This window comes from Pyricularia oryzae, chromosome 6, assembly GCF_000002495.2.
Source record: "Pyricularia oryzae 70-15 chromosome 6, whole genome shotgun sequence".
Lineage (NCBI taxonomy): Eukaryota > Fungi > Ascomycota > Sordariomycetes > Magnaporthales > Pyriculariaceae > Pyricularia > Pyricularia oryzae.
Genome location: NC_017853.1, coordinates 900,112 through 919,213, shown reverse-complemented (window position 1 = coordinate 919,213; position 19,102 = coordinate 900,112). Strand labels below are relative to the sequence as shown.

Sequence of the window (19,102 nt, the reverse complement as noted above, 5' to 3'; positions counted from 1 at the left end):
AGCTGTTGTTGTAACAGATACAAGTGAATGAGGGAACCAGCTTTAGGCAGGTTGTGCAAAAAGAGATGGGTGTAGTGAGGAAAGAATCCGGTTGTTTCTTTGTGGGAGAGATACAAAAATGGGAAGTCAATTGGAAAAGGAACAAAAATGGTCCCAGGAACGGAAACTGGTATTTATTTGAAGGAGCGCGGGCATTGATTTGGGCCTTGGCTGGTTGAGTTTGCGGACCTAATAGTCCCATTTCCGGGCCCTGCTGGACCAAAAGTGTTCCCTCGCGAAAAGTTGCATCACTGAAGAACTTCGCAGCACACCGCCACAATGTAAAGCCCTCTTGGGTCAATTGACTGATCGTAACTGATCGAGACTGATCACGACTGAACCCAACCTGATCGCAGACTGAATGTGTGGGTCAATGGCAATGTGGGCCCTTGGGGGCTGGAGAGGGCAACTTATGTGTAATTCAACACATGATGCCGGAGCGCAAACGTCTCTCTAACGCGCTCTTTCAGGTGAACGATCTAAGGAGCAAGATCGGAATTTCGGCAATGGAAGATCTTCAGGGTCTTTTGAAGAATGACTGCCGAGTTGCGTATCAACCATCCCTGCAGCCGATTGATGGCAGATGCCCCAGGAAGGAATGCAATGCCGAAGTAGACTTGTAAGTAAACGCAAATTCGCTTTGATTGAAGTTTTGCTTACGTATCTATTTGTTAGGATCCACCCCGATCATAGATGGTATCATGTTTTTACATGCGTTAAGGCACAGCAACAAGGAAAGTACAAGTTCGTTGAATTTTGCTTCATATGCAATTAAGCAGTTGGAGGATTTAACCAATGGGAAGCTCATTGTCAGGAACACATTGAAAAATGCGAAATTCCTACACGTTGTGACTTCGTGAAGTTTCGCCGAGCAATCGCCTACGCTGGCAACTGCATAACATGCCTGCATAACAAAAAACTGCCTGCTGCAAGACGATTTTACGGGTTTATGAAGCAGTCGAGCTGGAAGAAACATATTCACCAATGTTTCTTTTCTTACATCAGGCAGTCTGGTTCACAAACGGAGCTGCGTTGTCCAGATCCTGGTTGCTCAACACAGTACAACTCAGAGGAGTTATGGTACCACCTACAGGATGCTCACAGCTATCCCTCGGCGCAGGCTGCCTCCCGGTCGAAAACTGAAAAGGATCCATTCATCGGGGATTATGAGGCACCAAATTCACGCCAGAGCCAGCCAAAGCGTCGCCGAATCCGTAAAATCAGCACTGATTTGATCCAGGTATACCCTCTTGAAACTCTGTCTGAAACGATTTGCGCCACGCCGTCTACTCTTAGCATTCTTTCAACCAATTCAAGCTGCGGTTCTTTCGATGCAAGCACCCCTGCGTCCCCAACCGAAGATGATTCGCACTACGCGGTAAGTGTATCGAATTAAAACCCTATCACTTCCTCCATATAAACTAATTTGCATCCGACAAAAAAGGCAAATCAAGAAAGACAGTTGGAAACAAGCGTCCTTGCTGCTCTCGGAGAGTCTACCGGTATTTATGAGGACTGCGAACTTGCCAACACCGGATTTATCAATAACTCCATCGCTTCTATGGAGAAAATAGGGTCCTTGACAAGCAACAAAACTACAGAACACCTCGACTCTTCCGCAAACTCCAAGATCTGCGAGCCTGTCAAGATTCATGGATTTACCGTGGAATTGGTGGATCCGGGTCTTCTTAGAGTAACAACAAACCATAATCTCCCTGCAGATAAGGTACTTTTGCAAACCAAGAGCCACCCAATGGCCCTCGACGAAGAACAAGACATATGGGAGGTCGAGAAACTGCTTGGAAAACGACGTCGTGGCCAACATATTCAATATCTTGTCAAGTGGAAGGGTTTTCCAGATGAAGACAATACCTGGGAACCAACGAAAAATATTTTTGACAAGCATCTCATCTACAGTTTCAATTCCAGCAGGACATGACGCAGGAGGCCGGGTTTTTAAATATCGAATATGGCGTGAGGCTTTGGAGCATTTGAGGAGATGGGTTTTCAGATATCTTGGGACCCTGTTCACCAACAAATATATTTGTTTTCTACGGATTCGACTTCGAGATCACATGGGCGGGCACTTGTGTCCACTCGCTCTGGCTTATACCGCGGATCTGAGCCCTCGAACAACCGTCTGCAAGTCAAGTGACGGTAGCGTTTCGTTGAGACAGTTGAGTTTGTTCACTGTGAGCACCTCACTCAGTATCCTTCTGTGACGAGGGAACGACCAGATCACCATCAAGCTGAGCCTGGGCTTCTTCCTCTTGAAAATTGCGAAGACGAGGCTATCACAGATGCCGAAATATCCCGGAACATCGTCCCCTGCAGTACGCGAACCATTCGTAATGCCCGGTCTAATATTCTCCGACATGGCTCGCTTGACCCTCCACCCAAGGTCATGGGCCGACCCAGAGAGGTGACAGAGAACATGTGGCTGGCGTTGCAAAACCGGCTGGAAAGAAATCCTTGCATGAGTCAACAAGCGATGGCTGATTTCATCTATGAGCAATACCAGTTTAAAGTATCACGATTTACCATCGGTAGAACGCTCAAACGAGCCGGCTGGACGAAAAAAGTGACCCAAAACATCGCAAAAGAGCGTAACCAGAACCTTCGAGACGATTACATCGAGCGGCGATCGCATTACAAAGTCAGCCAAATGATATTCATTGATGAAAGTGGAAGCGATCGAGGCCTGGGGATACTGGAGCAAGGTTATGCGCCGAAAGGCGTGACACCGGTGCAGAGAAAGAGGTTCCACCGAGGAAAGCGGGTTCAGGTGCTGCCAGCATACACAATAGACGGAGTGATTTACTGCGAGGTATACGAAGAGAACACCGACGTAGACGTGTTCGAAGGCGTCCTTGAACGGCTGCTGCCCCACTGTGGTAGGTATCCAGAGCCGAGGTCGGTTATTTTTATGGACAACGCTTCGTTCCACTTCGTCTCCCAAAGACTGAGGGACTTTTTCGCACGCGCCGGTGTAATTATCGAATACCAAGTGCCATACTCACCAGACTTAAACCCGATCGAGTATTTGTTTGGGTCGGTCAAGAATCGTAACGTTGCGTACCCCCTGTTCGGCACCCCCCCTGTTCGGCACCCAAAAATAACAACACTTTTATTTTTATCCTCCAACTTCTATTATAAATATCTCGATGAATCTGTCACTTTTGGATTTACTTTTTTCTGATTTTAATTCTCCATTTTCCAATGAAGCAATATACTGAAAAACAGCTTATATCTGCAATTAACGACGTCAATAATGGCAATCCAATTGCAAAAACCTCCCGAAAATGGGGAATACCTAGGTCTACACTTCAAAGTCGACTTAAAGGTTCTCAACCTTATAAAAAAGCACAAAGCCCTTTTCAAAGGCTTTCCACGGAACAGGAAAAGCATTTGGCTGATTGGGTACTTACCCAAACAGCTTTAGGGCTTCCGCCAACGCATCAAGAATTACGCTTTTTTGCCGAACGAATTCTTCAAGCCGCCGGAGAGACAAAAGGCCTTGGAAAACGTTGGATAACTCGTTTTCTGGCTCGTTATCCAATCCTTAAAACCCAAAGGCCCCGTCGAATAGATAACGCCCGGGTTAATGGCGCTACTACGGAGGTAATTAAATCTTGGTGGCTTTATATTACGAACCCGGTTATTAACGCTATTAAACCGGAAAACCGTTGGAATATGGACGAAACCGGTATAATGGAAGGCAAAGGATCTAATGGCCTAGTATTAGGGCTTAACGGGATCCGGCCGTTGCAACGAAAAGAGCCCGGAACGCGTGGTTGGACGACTATAATCGAATGTATATCGGCTACGGGCGTTGCCCTCCCTCCCCTCGTTATATTTAAGGGAAAAAACGTACAACAACAATGGTTTCCCACGGATTTAAGCCCTTTCGATAATTGGCAATTTCATGCAACCGAAAACGGGTGGACAAATAACCAAACGGCTATCGAATGGTTAAAAAAGGTGTTTATTCCGTATACCCAACCTTTAACCCCTGAAAAGCGGTTATTAGTTTTGGATGGCCATGGATCACATATAACGGACGAATTTATGCTTCTTTGCTTGCAAAATAATATTCAACTCCTATATTTACCCCCTCATTCGTCACACGTTCTTCAACCATTGGATCTATCGGTTTTTGGGCCGTTAAAAGAAGCTTATCGACGTCAACTTGGATTTGTTAGCCAATTTTGCTGTTCAACAGTTATTGGAAAACGAAATTTCCTACTTTGTTATCGAAAAGCCAGATTAAAAGCATTTATAGCAAAAACCATTCAATCTGGTTGGCGTACAACGGGGTTATGGCCGGTAAACTTGGTTAAACCACTTTTAAGCCCTTTTTTGTTAGAAAATAGCAACGCCAACGTTATAAAAGATAAAAACAACGGTTTGCAAAGGGATAAAACACCGGAAAGCCCAGCCCAAAAAATTAACGACCCGTCTTTACTTATTTGGAAAACCCCTAAAACGACCCGAGATATCCGACTTCAACTGCAAAAACTTTCCCAATCCAACAAAACCAACGCTACTTCACGTCTTTTATTTGCAAAAGTCCAAAAAAGCTTCGAAGCCAAAGATACCCTTTTGGCTAGCGCCCAGCAAAAAATCAGCTTATTGGAAGCACAACTGGAGGCAATACGGCCGGTTAAAAGGAGGAGGGTGGTTCCGGATCCAAACGAGCTTTTGGTTAACAAACAGAACATTATTGGATTGCAGGAAAATGATATAGAAAATTTGGAACCTTTAGCTGATGAAGAAGAGGTTAATGAACCGGAGAAGCGTGAAAACGATTGTATTTTTGTCCGTTGATAATTTTATATTTAAATCAGTTTATAAAAGTAGGCATTTCGTTGTTAGATTTTCAGGGTGCCGAACAGGGGGGGTGCCGAACAGGGGGTACGCAACGTTATACAGAAGGCGGTCTTCCGGACACGTGGCGCCTTAAACCCACCGTTAATGGATGGACCGACAACGAGATTGGCCTCGACTGGGTTCAGCATTTCGACAACCATACAAAATCGCGGACAAAAGGCGTATATCGGATGTTAGTGCTCGATGGGCACGGCAGTCATCGATCCCCTGAATTCGAGGGCTATTATAAAGATTACAATATTATTCCACTTTGCCTACCTGCTTATTTATCTCATTGAACCCAGCCACTTAATATCGGAGTGTTCAACGTCCTTAAGCGGGCGTACGGTCAAAAAATTAACGACTTTATCCGGGCCCACATTACCAGTAACGTTGGGCTCCACATCTCCGACCCCCCTAAAGTCCGGCCCCCTTGAAAAATGTAACGACGAAATACCCCTTTTATAAACCGATTTAAATGTAAACCTATCAACGCACAATAATACAATCATTGTCAGGCTCTCCCGGTTCGCTAACCTCTTCTCCATCGTTCAAAGCTTCTAAACAGTCCCTATTATTTTCCTGTGCTTCATAAACGTTTTTTTTGCTGACCAAAAGCTCGTTGGGATCCGGAATCACCCTTTTCCTTTTGACCGGCCGTACCGCCTCCAATTTTGCTTTTAACAAACTGATTTTTTGCTGAGCTTCAGCCAATAAGATATCCTTGGTTTCGAAGCTTTTTTGGACTTTTGCAAACAAAAGCCGTGAAGTGGCGTTACTTTTTTCGGACCGGGAAATTTCCTGTAGTTGAAGTCGAATATCTCGGGTCGTTTTAGGGGTTTTCCAAATAAGTAAAGACTGGTCGTTAATTTTTTGGGTTGGATTTTCCGGTGTTTTATCCCTTTGGAAGCCGTTATTTTTACCTTTTTCGACGTTGGCGTTGCTATTTTCTAATAAAAAAGGGTTTAAAAGTGGTTTTGCCAAGTTCACCGGCCATAACCCCGTCGTACGCCAACCAGATTGAATGGTTTTTGCTATAAATGCTTTTGATCTGGCTTTTCGATAGCAAAGTAGAAAGTTTCGTTTCCCAACAACCGTTGAACAGCAAAACTGGTTTACAAATCCCAGGTGACGTCGATAAGCTTCCTTTAACGGCCCAAAAACCGATAAATCCAACGGTTGAAGAACGTGTGACGAATGAGGGGGTAAATATAGGAGTTGAATATTGTTTTGCAAGCAAAGAAGCATAAATTCGTCCGTTATATGTGATCCATGGCCATCCAGAACTAATAACCGCTTTTCAGGGGTTAAAGGTTGGGTATACGGAATAAACACCTTTTTTAACCATTCGATACCTGTTTCATTATTTGTCCACCCGTTTTCGGTTGCATGAAATTGCCAGGTATCGAAAGGACTTAAATCAGCTGGAAACCATTGTTGCTGTACGTTTTTCCCCTTAAATATAACGAGGGGAGGTATAACAGCCCCCGTAGCTGATACACATTCGATTATGCTCGTCCAACCCCGCGTTCCAGGCTCTTTTCGCTGTAATGGCCGGATTTTATTACGCCCTAACACCAGGCCATTAGATCCTTTGCCTTCCATTATACCTGTTTCGTCCATATTCCAACGGTTGGCCGGTTTTATAGTATCGACAACGGGATTTTTCAAATAGGACCACCAAGATTTAATTACCTCGGTTGTAGCCCCATTAACCCGGGCATTTCCTATTCGCCGGGGTCTTTGGGTTTTCAAAATTGGATATCGGGCTATAAAACGGCTAACCCAATGTTTCCCAAGGCTTTTTCTTTCTCCGGCGGCCTGAAGAATTCGTTCCGCAAAATAGCGTAGTTCTTGATGCGTTGGCGGAAGGCCTAACGCGGCCTGCGCAAGTACCCAATCTGCCAAACAGGTTTCCTGCTCCTGTGAAAGCCTTTGACAAAATCTTTTCGCTTGTTGAATTGACTGGGCCCCCTTTAAACGATCGTGAAGGGTACTCCGAGGAATACCCCATTTTTGCGAGGTTTTGTGAACTGATTTGCCATTTCTTATGTCAGAAATGGCAGCAAGAAGCTGATTTTCAGTGTACTGTTTCATTGGAAGGTTTGGAGCAAGAATCTTCAAAAATCAAGTTCTAAAGTGAAAAATTCGTCTAGATATTTATAAAATAAAACAAAGGGTTGACGTGGCTGAGTAGATATTTTTAGGGGCCGGACTTTAGGGGGGTCGGAGATGTGGAGCTCAACGTTATTAGCAAAGTCGAGTTCTTTTTGGCGTTTGCAGCGGCTTACAAAAAGTTAATGACAAAAGAAAATATGGCCGGGGGTTTTCGAGGGGCGGGAATTATCCCCCATAGCCCGGAAATGGTTATATTTAAGCTGGATGTTAGGCTACGGACGCCGTCACCTAAAAAGCTTAATTTTTCCAGCACCGACACCTGGGTCTCTCAAACACCGCACAACCGGACAGAAGCCGTTAATTAATTTACCCTTGTTAAAAGTCGAATCAGCTGTTATTAGGGAAGCTCGCCAACGCCTATTTTTAATGCTGTAAAACAGCTAACAAAAGGGTTGGAGTTAATTGCTTATCGAACCACACTTTTGGAAACGGAGAACCGCAGCTTTCGAAAGGCCAACGAAACGTTTAGCAAACGGCGCAGGGCTTAAAAAACACGTATCCGCGAAGGAGGGTTATTTACCATACAAAAGGGTTAGAATTTGCTTTAATTAAATGGTGCCGATGGTCTAATATACGAAAAAAAAGATGAAAATGGGGAGGGGAGTAGTGCGCAGCCGGCGACTAAACGACGTTGCGGCAACTGCGGTAAACCTGAACATAATGCACGCACCTGTCAGGAGGATGCAGAAATGTCTAATGTACATATATCCGATTGCATTGAGGTAAATTGAACAACGCTGGCGTTGCAATTGAAATTGGAAGTAGTATTGTGCAGGAAAAGTGTCCGGGGTCCTGATATGTCCGGGGTCCTGATGAACCACGTTATAAATTTTATACAAAGTTTTCTTTTTATTTATTTTTATTTTTTCAAATTTATTATTTTTGTAAATTATTATTTATAATTTGTTTATTATCTTAAAAACTTGTTGTTCTTATGATAAAAACGCAAATAATTAACTAATAGATATAAAAATAATAAATAAATACGCCCGAGTAATAAAAGTAAAAGTAAAGTTTTATTTATTAATAACGTTTTAGGCACGAGTAATATAAGTAGGTTTAAAATTTTAGTCTAATTACTAATTTTATGCGTACTATAAATAACGTATACTTTTATAATTATAATATATATTAAATAGTTTTGGTAAAGTAATATATAAACCCCAAGCCCTTAACAGTTATTTACAAAAATTAAATTTCCTCCATCGGCTCAAATATTCGATTCCAGCTTAACTTTGCGCGAAAACTTTTACTTTTCTCCAACTTTGAAACTTTCCTATCTTATTATATATTACCTTGCTCCTATTTTCCTAGTTGCAATTTTTCTTTTCAAAATGAGGCCTTGCAGCTTTTTCCTTACTTTTACCCTTGCCCTTTCGGCTTACGCCCACACCGGTAATTTACAAAACCACCAGGCTTTAACCGTTCCATCCATTACCGGTGGCAACGGTAATACACTCAACACAAACAATCTTGCGAAACACGGAATTGGCCAGCGTCTTAACAAGAAACCCGGTTTTGCTGGCCACGGCTCTAAAAACCGTAAGGTTCACCGTGTGTGCCGCGGACGGGGCGGCAAATCAATCAAACGCGGGACTGGCCAACGCGGGACTGGCCAACGCAAAACCCCTGGTGCAGCTTTTGCTGGCAGCCACGGCCATTTAAACCGTGCCGCCCACCGTGCCTGCCACCGACGGGGTGGTAAACTAGTTCCGCATGGGACTGGCCGCCGACAGGGCGGCAAACTAGTTGCGCGTGCCGATTCCGATGATGAGGACGCCATGTCTTGTGTAACTGATGCAGACTTTACCGGCTATTATTCGGATTTTACTGACTTTGAAGATGGAGTGTGGAATGATCCTGGGACTGATGTCGAATCTTGTATAGATTCTGATAATTACCAGGAGTCTGATTATGGCGAGGATTTCAATTATGACCAGGATTCTGATGACGAATGGTGAAAGTTGTTATTTATGGGTGTTGGTAAAGAGGGGATCGCGTTCAATTCATCAATGCAATTGATGACTTACGTGCGGTGCCCAACATGACCAGCCCGTAACTTACCCGGTCCTACATGTCACGGCCAGGGTAAGCATAGCACGGAAGCTAGTCTATTGGCGCCTATCGACGAAGATTCTACTCTGAGCAGAAGAAAGGAAACAAACAAAGTTCTGAGCTTGACGCGACGTAGATAAAGGTATCACCCTGGTGGGTCGTTGGTCAGGGGTCAGGGTTAGGGTCTGGTGATCTTATGGTCCAAATGTCACACTACACCACGGGTATAAAAGGGGAAAGACTATTAGAAGCTCGAACTTAGATGAAATAGTCGTTAGATAAAAATATATTACCTTTTACCTAATTTTTAATCTCAGGGTTTATCCCTGAAGCCCGCAGTTCCGCAATTGAACCGCGTCGCCGTGGTTCAATTGCGGCTGTATATTATACCTGTGGGTCCAAATACAAATCGCTTCGGTTCAGGTTTGAAACCATTTTGTCGTTTTTCGCCGTTCGCGGGGATGTTAATATATATTAAATAATTAAACAGAAATTTCACTCCCTTATAATAAATTGAATAAAAATCGTAAAAATATACGGTTTGTATATTGGATATAATACTTAGTGTGACATTTGGACCATGAGATCACCAGACCCTAACCCTGACCCTGGACCAACGACCCACCAGGGTGATACCTTTATCGACGTCGCGTCAAGCTCAGAACTTTGTTTGTTTCCTTTCTTCTCCTCAGAGTAGAATCTTCGTCGATAGGCGCCAATAGACTAGCTTCTGTCACGGCCAGGCATACATTGGAGAACCTCAGTGTATTAGGCGCTATCGACGAAAATTCTAAACTGAAGAGAAGAGAGAAATTACAATCGTCGACGCGCTCAAGAGACGCGCTTAAATCCGGAGGTAGTGGATCCTTGTCCGATCCCTGGCTCGGTGTGGAGCCGAGTCGTGATTCTGAGGGTAGGTCTAGGGGCCTGATCCTCACGTGATTCTGAGGGTAGGTCTAGGGGCCTGATCCTCACAGCTTCCGTGCTATGCTTACCCTGGCCGTGACAATAAGAAATTTAAAATATACCGTAGATTTTACATTTAGGTATGCCAGTTTTAATGGGGTTCCGTTCAAAAATGGAATATTTATAAGTGCTGCTGCTTTTTTTTAATTTCTTTTGTCGGTTTTGTCATAAAAATTGGGCAAATTTTTGCTGCCCGTCAGCAAATTGGCTTAATTTGGGTGGAGAACCAATTTGGTCGATGCGGGGCGGCATCGGCCACGGCGTGTCCGTCCAGTGTTTCCTCGGCCCAAATATAAATAGTCCCATCTCCGTGCCAGTTAATCCCAAAAGTTCGAACAGCAATCCCATTAATCTTTTTTCCCAACTTCAAATTATAACCCCTTTTGTTTTTTTGCACCAGTTAATATGTTTTTGGTTCCTTCCATTATATAGGGGCAAACCAATACCGTCGAACCTGTCAAATTTCACAACCATGGACCTAAGCGTAACATTCCAGTCCCGCTACCTTTTACCGTTGGTTCACAACCTCCCGTTGCACCAAGCCACTATGTGCCGGTCAGCCAGCCGCTTAAAACTACGACCTTTCATCCTATATTTAAACCAAGCTCGAACGTTACCCAAAGGCCCCGTGGATACGCACATGATATTAAAAAACAACTGGTGGATGCCAAACGCGTGGCCAATAATTCGAATTCGGGATTTAATCTATCGCTATATCAGATGGACCAATCGCATTTAATGCCAAATTATGGTGCTAATAGCAAGCTGCGAGCCGAGTTTGGAAACCGGCGAAAGCATTGTTTGGAAAATTACACAGCCCAACCGCCGCTGGCAAAACTGCCCCAGAATCCAGACAAAACTGCCCCAGCAGCCGAAACTGCATTCAAAATAGGGCAATTTACGGAGCATGTCACTTATGCCGAACCTTTTGGCCTAATTGGCGATTTAAAACGAAATTCGTCTCCTGGTGTAACGGCAGCAAAAGCTGATAAAACTGAGATTGGCGAGAGCCAATTCGTCGAATTAACGGATCGACCCACCAAACGGCAAAAATTCTGTATAGGATCCGAAAAACCAATGGGTATTTCGTATTATCCTGTGCAATATTAGCCGAATTGGGATACAGACCCGACATTGCCGACACCCAGCAAATTGTTGCAATATTTGCTGCCCGCCGTAACCGAAAACCACACGTTAGCAAATATGTTAAAAAAGGAGCAAACTGCTCCGGGAAACAATTTCTTTCTAAATCCCCAAAGCAAAGGCAGCGAACCGAAATTGGCTAAAAGATTTGCAAAGATAAAAATGGCAAAAAATTCCCGTTTTGGGGATAAAAAAAATAAAATAGCCTTTAGGGGTAAAGCAAATCGTTACGGCCAGGTCGACAACAAAAATGCAAATCTAGTGGAAAAAAACAAAAAAAGAGGGAGTGTCACAGACCTGAAGGACAGCCACTGGGCTGTCGCTTAGTCATGACCCCTGTCACGTGAAGGCGCGAGGGCCGAGCGCCTCGCGCGCGTATATCTACGCGAAATCTCTGCAGTCTCCGATATGTAGCTCCTCGAGCTACGTCTTCGTCAACAACCACCTGCTACCCTGTACCTGGAAGACTAGATAGCCAATATACTCTGTCCTGTTACCTGATCGCCCGCACCTACCTGTCCGCCCTGCCTGCCCGTGACATTACGTAGCTCCTTCATTAGGTGCCCGCGATGCCTGCGTCACTGCAACCCCCGATCTTAACCGATTCGACCGAGGAACTGATCGAACACCTACAAGGACACCCTGAACAATGGGTGTCTTACATCTCCGATTCCTACCAAAAGCTGCAACTATTGCACGATAGCAACGTCCGCCTGAACTCCTGCCTAGAAATGCAGGAAGCCGAGACCCAACGCGCCCGCGCCGAGACCCAAGGCGCCCGCGCCGAAACGGACCGTGTCCGCGACAAGGCGCAGGCCGACATTCTGGCCATGGCCATGGAAAAGGCCTCCGCCATAACCTCCCGGGATGCCGCTTTCGCCGAATTAGAGAAAACACGGTCCGAACTGAAGGAAGTTCGGACCGTAACGTTACCCACGGTACATATAACCACCCCCGCCCCAACTACCAACACGCCTGTTGAACCCCTTATGGTTACTCCTATGGGAACGACTCCGCCGCCTGCTTCCGAACATCCCGCCTCCGCCCGCCTTTCTGAACGACTTCCAGACCCCGATAAATTTACGGGCGCCCGCTCCGACCTCCGCCGCTTCGCCACCCAAATCCGGGGGAAAATGACCTCAAACAAAGACCGCTTCCCCAACCCCGAATCACGCCTGATTTATGTAGCCGGTCGACTGTCCGGTAAAGCGTACAACCTGATCCTGCCCAAAATGGTCGGAGGCACACCCCAATTCGGAGATTATACGGATCTCCTCCAATATCTAGAGGAGGCATTCGGGGACCCCGACCACGTCCAAAACGCACAAAACAAACTATATGCCCTGAAGCAGCGGAACGTAGATTTCGCCGAGTATCTGTCGGAGTTCCAACGCCTGTCTTTGGAAGGAGAAATGCCGGAGGATGCCCTCCCCCCTCTTTTATTCCAGGGAATATCGGAAGAGCTCCAGGACATGCTCCTCCACAACCCCGCCCCATCTCGCCAATACCACGAATTCACCCGACACCTGCAAAGTTTGGATAACCGCTACCGCCAGCACCAGCAGTATAAAAATAGATAGACACGTACCCCTCGGGCCGCAGCGCCCCCCGCGCGCGCGGCTCCCCGAACCCAACCCGACATACCGCGGGCCGCCCCCAAGCCAAACGCGGAGCTCCCGCTTAACGACCCTATGGACCTGAGCAGCCAACGCCGCCACAACCGCAAGGAAAACATGCTATGTTACCGTTGTGGATCCCAAGAACATTTCGTTGCCAAATGCCCGGAACCGGATACCCGCCGCACGCGGCTGCACCAGGCCGGAATCGAACGATCCAGGTCCAGGTCCAGGTCCCCGCGCCAAATACAAACCAAACTCCCTAAAAACCCCCGCCGCGGTTCGGACGCCAGCCGCTCCAGCAGCCGAAGTTCGAAAAACGGAGCCCGCCTGGGATAAGTCGCCCCCAGGCCGCCAAGGCCGCGCATAGACCGCCGGCGATCCGCATCTCTGCCGCCGCCGTTCACGGGTTCCCCGTTGAAGAGGAATATAACCAACGATCCGACCTGATGATCCTGCCTGCCGAACTGACAGTTGGGGGCCAAAACCTCCCAACCTATGCCCTCACCGATTGCGGTGCGGAAGGAAAATGCTTCCTCGACCAAGGATGGGCCGAAGAACGCCAACTACAAATGTATCCGCTGCGAAACCCATTCGACATCGAAGTATTCGACGGAAGGACCGCCGAAAGTGGGAAGTGCACCCATTATGTCCGAGGACAATTGAGAATCAAGGACCACATCCAGAAAAACGCGCTGTTCTTCGTCACACAGCTAGCCCACTACCCCATTGTGCTAGGAATGCCTTGGCTAAAGCAGCACGATCCAACGATTGGATTCGCGTCACACGTTATTACGTTTGACAGCGACTATTGCCGCCGACACTGCAATATGCCCGACAAACCGGAGAAGGTTAAAGCTTTACACGCCGTACCAAAAAAAAGCCGCCCCCAGTACCAGGCTGACCGACCGCCGTCCCTCCGCGAAATGGATATCGCCCCTATCTCCCTGCAAGCCGCGAGCATGTACGCCCGCCGCCGATCCTGCCGACTGTACGCCGTAACCTTGAAACAGATTGATGAGGTCCTAGCCGCCGACCCCCAAAATAGGAACGGGCCGACCCTGCCCGAAACAATCCGGGAATTCGCGGACGTATTTTCCCCGCAAGAAGCCGAGAAGCTGCCCCCACACCGACCGTCCGACCACCATATCCCGCTTATAGAAGGAAAAACGCCGCCGTTCGGCCCCCTGTACGCCATGTCCCGCGAAGAGCTGATAGCCCTTAAGGAATGGCTGACCGCAGAGTTGAAAAAAGGGTTTATCAGACCCAGTTCGTCATCCGTCGCCTCGCCCGTTTTGTTCGTGAAAAAGCAGGGAGGAGGGTTGAGGTTTTGCGTGGATTACCGCGCGCTGAATAACATTACCGTAAAAGACCGTTACCCGCTGCCGCTAGTCCGAGAGACCCTGAACAACCTGGCCGGCATGAAATTCTTCTCGAAAATCGATATCGTTTCCGCTTTTAACAATATTCGGATTAAAAAGGGGGAAGAATACCTGACGGCATTCCGCACGAGATTCGGCTTATACGAGAGCCTAGTCATGCCTTTCGGGCTAACGGGAGCCCCCGCGACGTTCCAGAGATATATAAACGACTCCCTGCGCGAATACTTAGACGTATTTTGTACAGCCTACCTGGACGACATTTTGATTTATAGCCGCACCCGAACAGAACACGAAGAACATTTGAAACTCGTACTGGAAGCCCTGAGGAAAGCCGGGCTATACGCCAACGCCGCGAAGTGCGAATTCTTCGTGACGGAAACCAAGTTCCTGGGCCTGCTGGTCGGCGTCGAAGGCGTAAAAATGGACCCTGAAAAAATCACCGCTGTCCTGGACTGGCAAACACCCAAAAAGCTTACTGACGTACAAGCATTTTTGGGGTTTGGCAACTTTTACCGGCGCTTTATCCGAGATTTCTCAAAGATCGTAGCCCCTTTGACGAGATTGACCAAGAAAGACGTCGCATTCGAATGGAATAGCGCCTGCGAAACCGCCTTCCGACTGCTGAAGAGAAAGTTTACCGAAGCCCCCGTACTGGCGCACTTCGATTGGGAAAAGGATGTGATCCTGGAGACCGACGCTTCCGATTATGTTTCTGCGGGAATATTGTCACAATACGGCGACGACGGAATACTCCGCCCCGTCGCGTTCTTTTCGAAAAAACACACAGCTACCGAATGCAATTACGAGATTTACGACAAAGAATTGCTAGCCATTATCCGCTGTTTTGAAGAATGGCGCCCGGAACTCGAAGGGACGTCGTCCCCGGTCCAAGTAATTACGGACCACCGCAACCTGGAATATTTCACGACGACGAAAATGCTCAACCGCCGACAAGCCCGATGGGCCGAATTCCTGTCAAGATTTAATTTCCGTATCACCTACCGACCCGGGAAACAAGGAGCGAAGCCCGACGCACTAACCAGGAGGTCAGAGGATATGCCTGAGGAGGGGGATGAACGACTTAAGCACCAAACACAAGTCGTACTGAAAGAACACAATTTACCTGCCCGCCCCACCCGGTTACAACCCATAATCCGCCAAAACAAACCCCTATTGCCAAGACACCTGATAGAGCTACTAGACGCCGGATACGAATCCGACCCGATAACGCAATCTGCCCTAGAAGCGTTGAGGACAGGCGCCGACCGCCACCCCAAGCTGCAATTGGCCGAATGCGAAGAACGATCCGGCTATTTGTATTACCGCAATAGACTGTACGTACCCGATTCGAATAATCTGAAAGCCGAGATCCTGCGCCGCTGCCACGACTCCCCCGTCGCCGGTCACCCCGGCAAAGCAAAAACCTACGACCTGCTGTCCCGAGAATATTACTGGCCCGGAATGCTACATTACGTATCATTATGGGTAAAGAAATGCCAGACCTGCCGCCGAATCAACCCGTCCCGCGAAGGCCACCAGGGCCTCCTGCGACCCCTGCCCACTCCTGAACGCTCATGGCAACACCTGTCGATGGATTTTATCACACATTTGCCGCAAAGCAACGGCCACGACGCCATCCTAGTGGTCGTAGACCGCCTGACTAAGATGAGACACTTCGTCCCTTGTAAAGGGACCTGCAATGCCGAGGACACCGCCAACCTGTACCTACACCACGTATGGAAACTACACGGGTTGCCCCTGACGATAGTTTCGGATAGAGGCACCCAATTCGTGTCGAAGTTTTGGAAACACCTGACAACCCGTTTGAAAATCGACAGCCTGCTATCCACTGCTCACCACCCCGAGACTGACGGACAGACCGAGCGTTTTAACGCGTCCCTGGAACAATATTTGAGAGCTTATGTGGCCTACCTGCAAGATGATTGGGAAAGTTGGCTTCCCCTCGCCGAATTCACAGCCAACTCCCACAAGTCCGAGACCACCGGAACCTCCCCGTTTTACGCGACTTACGGATTCCATCCCCGCATGGGATTCGAGCCGGTACCCCTGAACCAGCCTTTGCCCGCCCAGCGGGATGCCGAAAAGCTAGCCGCCCGAATGGAAGCCATTCTGGAACAAGCCCGCGCCGAAATGACCGCCGCCCAAGCCCGTTACGAAGAACAGGCGAACCGACACCGTACCCCGGCCCGCCGGCTTACCGTCGGCCAATATGTATGGTTAGACGCACGGAACATCCAGACCGCCCGCCCGCAGAAGAAACTGGATTGGAAGAACTTGGGACCCTTCCGAATTTCTGAAGTGATTAGCCCGTACGCCTACCGTTTGGACCTGCCGTCGTCTATGAGAGTACACCCTGTTTTCAATATAAACCGACTAAAACCTGCTGACGTTGAGCCCCTGCCGGGCCAACAACCTGCACCGCCACCCCATTTGGAAGTGGAAGGTGAGAGAGAATACGAAGTCGAAGAGATCCTCGACTCCTTTTGGGAAACCCGCGGCCGAGGAGGCCGCCGGCTGAAATATATCGTCCGTTGGGCTGGATATAGCGAACCCACGACTGAACCTGCCGATTACCTGGAAAACGCTGCTCAATTGGTAAAGAATTTCCACCGTCGATACCCCCATAAGCCCGGGCCCCGGCCGTGACGGAGCTCGGCCTGGAAGGGGGGAATACTGTCACAGACCTGAAGGACAGCCACTGGGCTGTCGCTTAGTCATGACCCCTGTCACGTGAAGGCGCGAGGGCCGAGCGCCTCGCGCGCGTATATCTACGCGAAATCTCTGCAGTCTCCGATATGTAGCTCCTCGAGCTACGTCTTCGTCAACAACCACCTGCTACCCTGTACCTGGAAGACTAGATAGCCAATATACTCTGTCCTGTTACCTGATCGCCCGCACCTACCTGTCCGCCCTGCCTGCCCGTGACACGCAATTATTATTAGTACCGGTTCCGGTAATTCGCATTATAAATTCCGCGTAAAAAATCCTCCGATATTTTTAAATAACCCCGACAAAAACGAGGTTATTTTCGAAGTTTGGCACCGCCGGATCGAAAACAAATTGTTATTTAACGGAACGTATTATTTTACCGATATAAATAAACGCGCTTACGTCGAATCTGTGACATTTGGACCATGAGATGACCAGACCCTAACCCTGACCCCTGGCCAACGACCCACCAGGGTGATACCTTCATTTACGTCGCGTCAAGCTCAGAACTTTGTTTGTTTCCTTTCTTCTCCTCAGAGTAGAATCTTCGTCGATAGGCGCCAATAGACTAGCTTCCGTGCTATGCTTACCCTGGCCGTGACAGAATCCCGTTTTAAAAATAACGCCGCCAATATTTTGCTTTTTTATTTTAATAATATTTATCCCGATTAAATTACCACGTACGACGGTATAATAAATTATTTGCGCGCAAAATATAAAAATACCAAATTCGAAAATATAACGCGGGACAAATTGGACAAATTAATTATATCGACGAAAAACAAATTTATAATTTTTAAAAACAAATTTGTTAAATTGGCAGGTTAAAATGGTTTTCCGAAACGAAATTAAAAACGGAAATTATACCGCCGCCTATTTACCAATTTGCGAATCGCAATAATTATATATTACCAAAATACCAACGTTTTTTTTAACGTTTACGTCCGTACGGCCGATAATATCTCCTATAATTTCACCAAAACCTACGCTTCGCGGACCGAAAATAAAAATAAAACCAAAACCATTTCGACCAAAAAAACCATAGGAGGGTCTGTTATTCCACGTATTGGAGGACCAGCCCGGACCACCGGAGGCGTTGTTAACGAGGGACAAAAAGGCAAATTAAATGTGGAGGAAATGCGTGGATTTATCCGGACAGGCAAATGTTTCTAATGCCGTGAACCGGGCCACATTAGCAGAAACTGCCCCAACGGAGACACCGGTCGGCCCACCATTTCCGAGGACCGATTACCAGAACTTTGGACAAGATGCAGCTCGACCTTTTTAAACTGTCCCCATTTAACAAACATATAATAAAATCCCCCGGGAGGCTTCGGCGCTATTTCCCAGGTGCTGCAATCGCAATACGCATGGAGGACTTTGTTAGCAACACTGGCTTCGTCTCGTCGATTTCATCCATGCTGTACAAGCTGTTCCGACCGTCCCCACACCACTTTTCTGTTAAGGTTTAGCCAATGCTTTGGTGGCTATTCGCTGCATCCTAACGCAGTCCCGACCAAATGGTTACCAATAAGCATTATGCTACGATGTCAAGTGGATACGCTATTAACCGGTGTGTCGTTTCCTGGGACGAGCAGCAAGGATTTTGGTCGCTTTCCAGGAATGGAAAGGCTGGCTTTGTCACCAACTGATCATACTGTAGTGTTCCGCGTGGCCGCGATTGTAAAAGAGTGGGTATTACCACGTATGATTGATTCTTTTGGCCATCCACAGTCCTTCGTGGTTCACTACGCCCGGTCCTGGGATTTACAGACATCTCTCTCTCAGATTGAAGACCAGGCAATCAATAATCGAGAGAAAAAGAAGCAAGAGCTGTCCAAAATCAAGGCGCAATACTCTTCGCTGAAGGGGGACTACGAAAGGTTAAATTGCGATAAAGTATCCGGTGTGAGCCGTTATGGGAGGCCATACACATCCCATCCGAGCTGGTGCCAAAGGTGCGCCACGTATAAAAAAATGAGCTCGTTAGAAATCGAAATTAACGAGTGGCCGCTACCTCAGGAACCTCTGGAGGCCCAGTCAACAGTGCGGGCCCTATGGATGGATTATAGCTTGCCTGACGCTGAAGTAGAGAGCTTTGGGCAGGCTGAGGGGGAAAGAAGA

At 47.4% G+C, this 19,102-nt stretch overlaps 2 protein-coding genes across 2 annotated transcripts; both read left to right on the top strand.

Annotated features, from left to right (window-relative positions):
* Positions 1-470: 470 nt before the first annotated feature.
* Positions 471-2,074, top strand: MGG_17615 (uncharacterized protein; the record flags this gene model as incomplete). The annotated part of the gene is made up of 3 exons (XM_003719362.1): positions 471-658; positions 1,045-1,417; positions 1,484-2,074. The coding sequence occupies 3 exons, from the start codon at positions 471-473 to the stop codon at positions 1,976-1,978; spliced, it is 1,056 nt and encodes a 351-aa protein (XP_003719410.1). The 3' UTR covers positions 1,979-2,074.
* Positions 2,075-8,420: 6,346 nt separating this feature from the next.
* Positions 8,421-9,047, top strand: MGG_14965 (uncharacterized protein; the record flags this gene model as incomplete). The annotated part of the gene is made up of 1 exon (XM_003719361.1): positions 8,421-9,047. The coding sequence occupies one exon, from the start codon at positions 8,421-8,423 to the stop codon at positions 9,045-9,047; it is 627 nt and encodes a 208-aa protein (XP_003719409.1).
* Between the last annotated feature and the right edge of the window lie 10,055 nt (positions 9,048-19,102).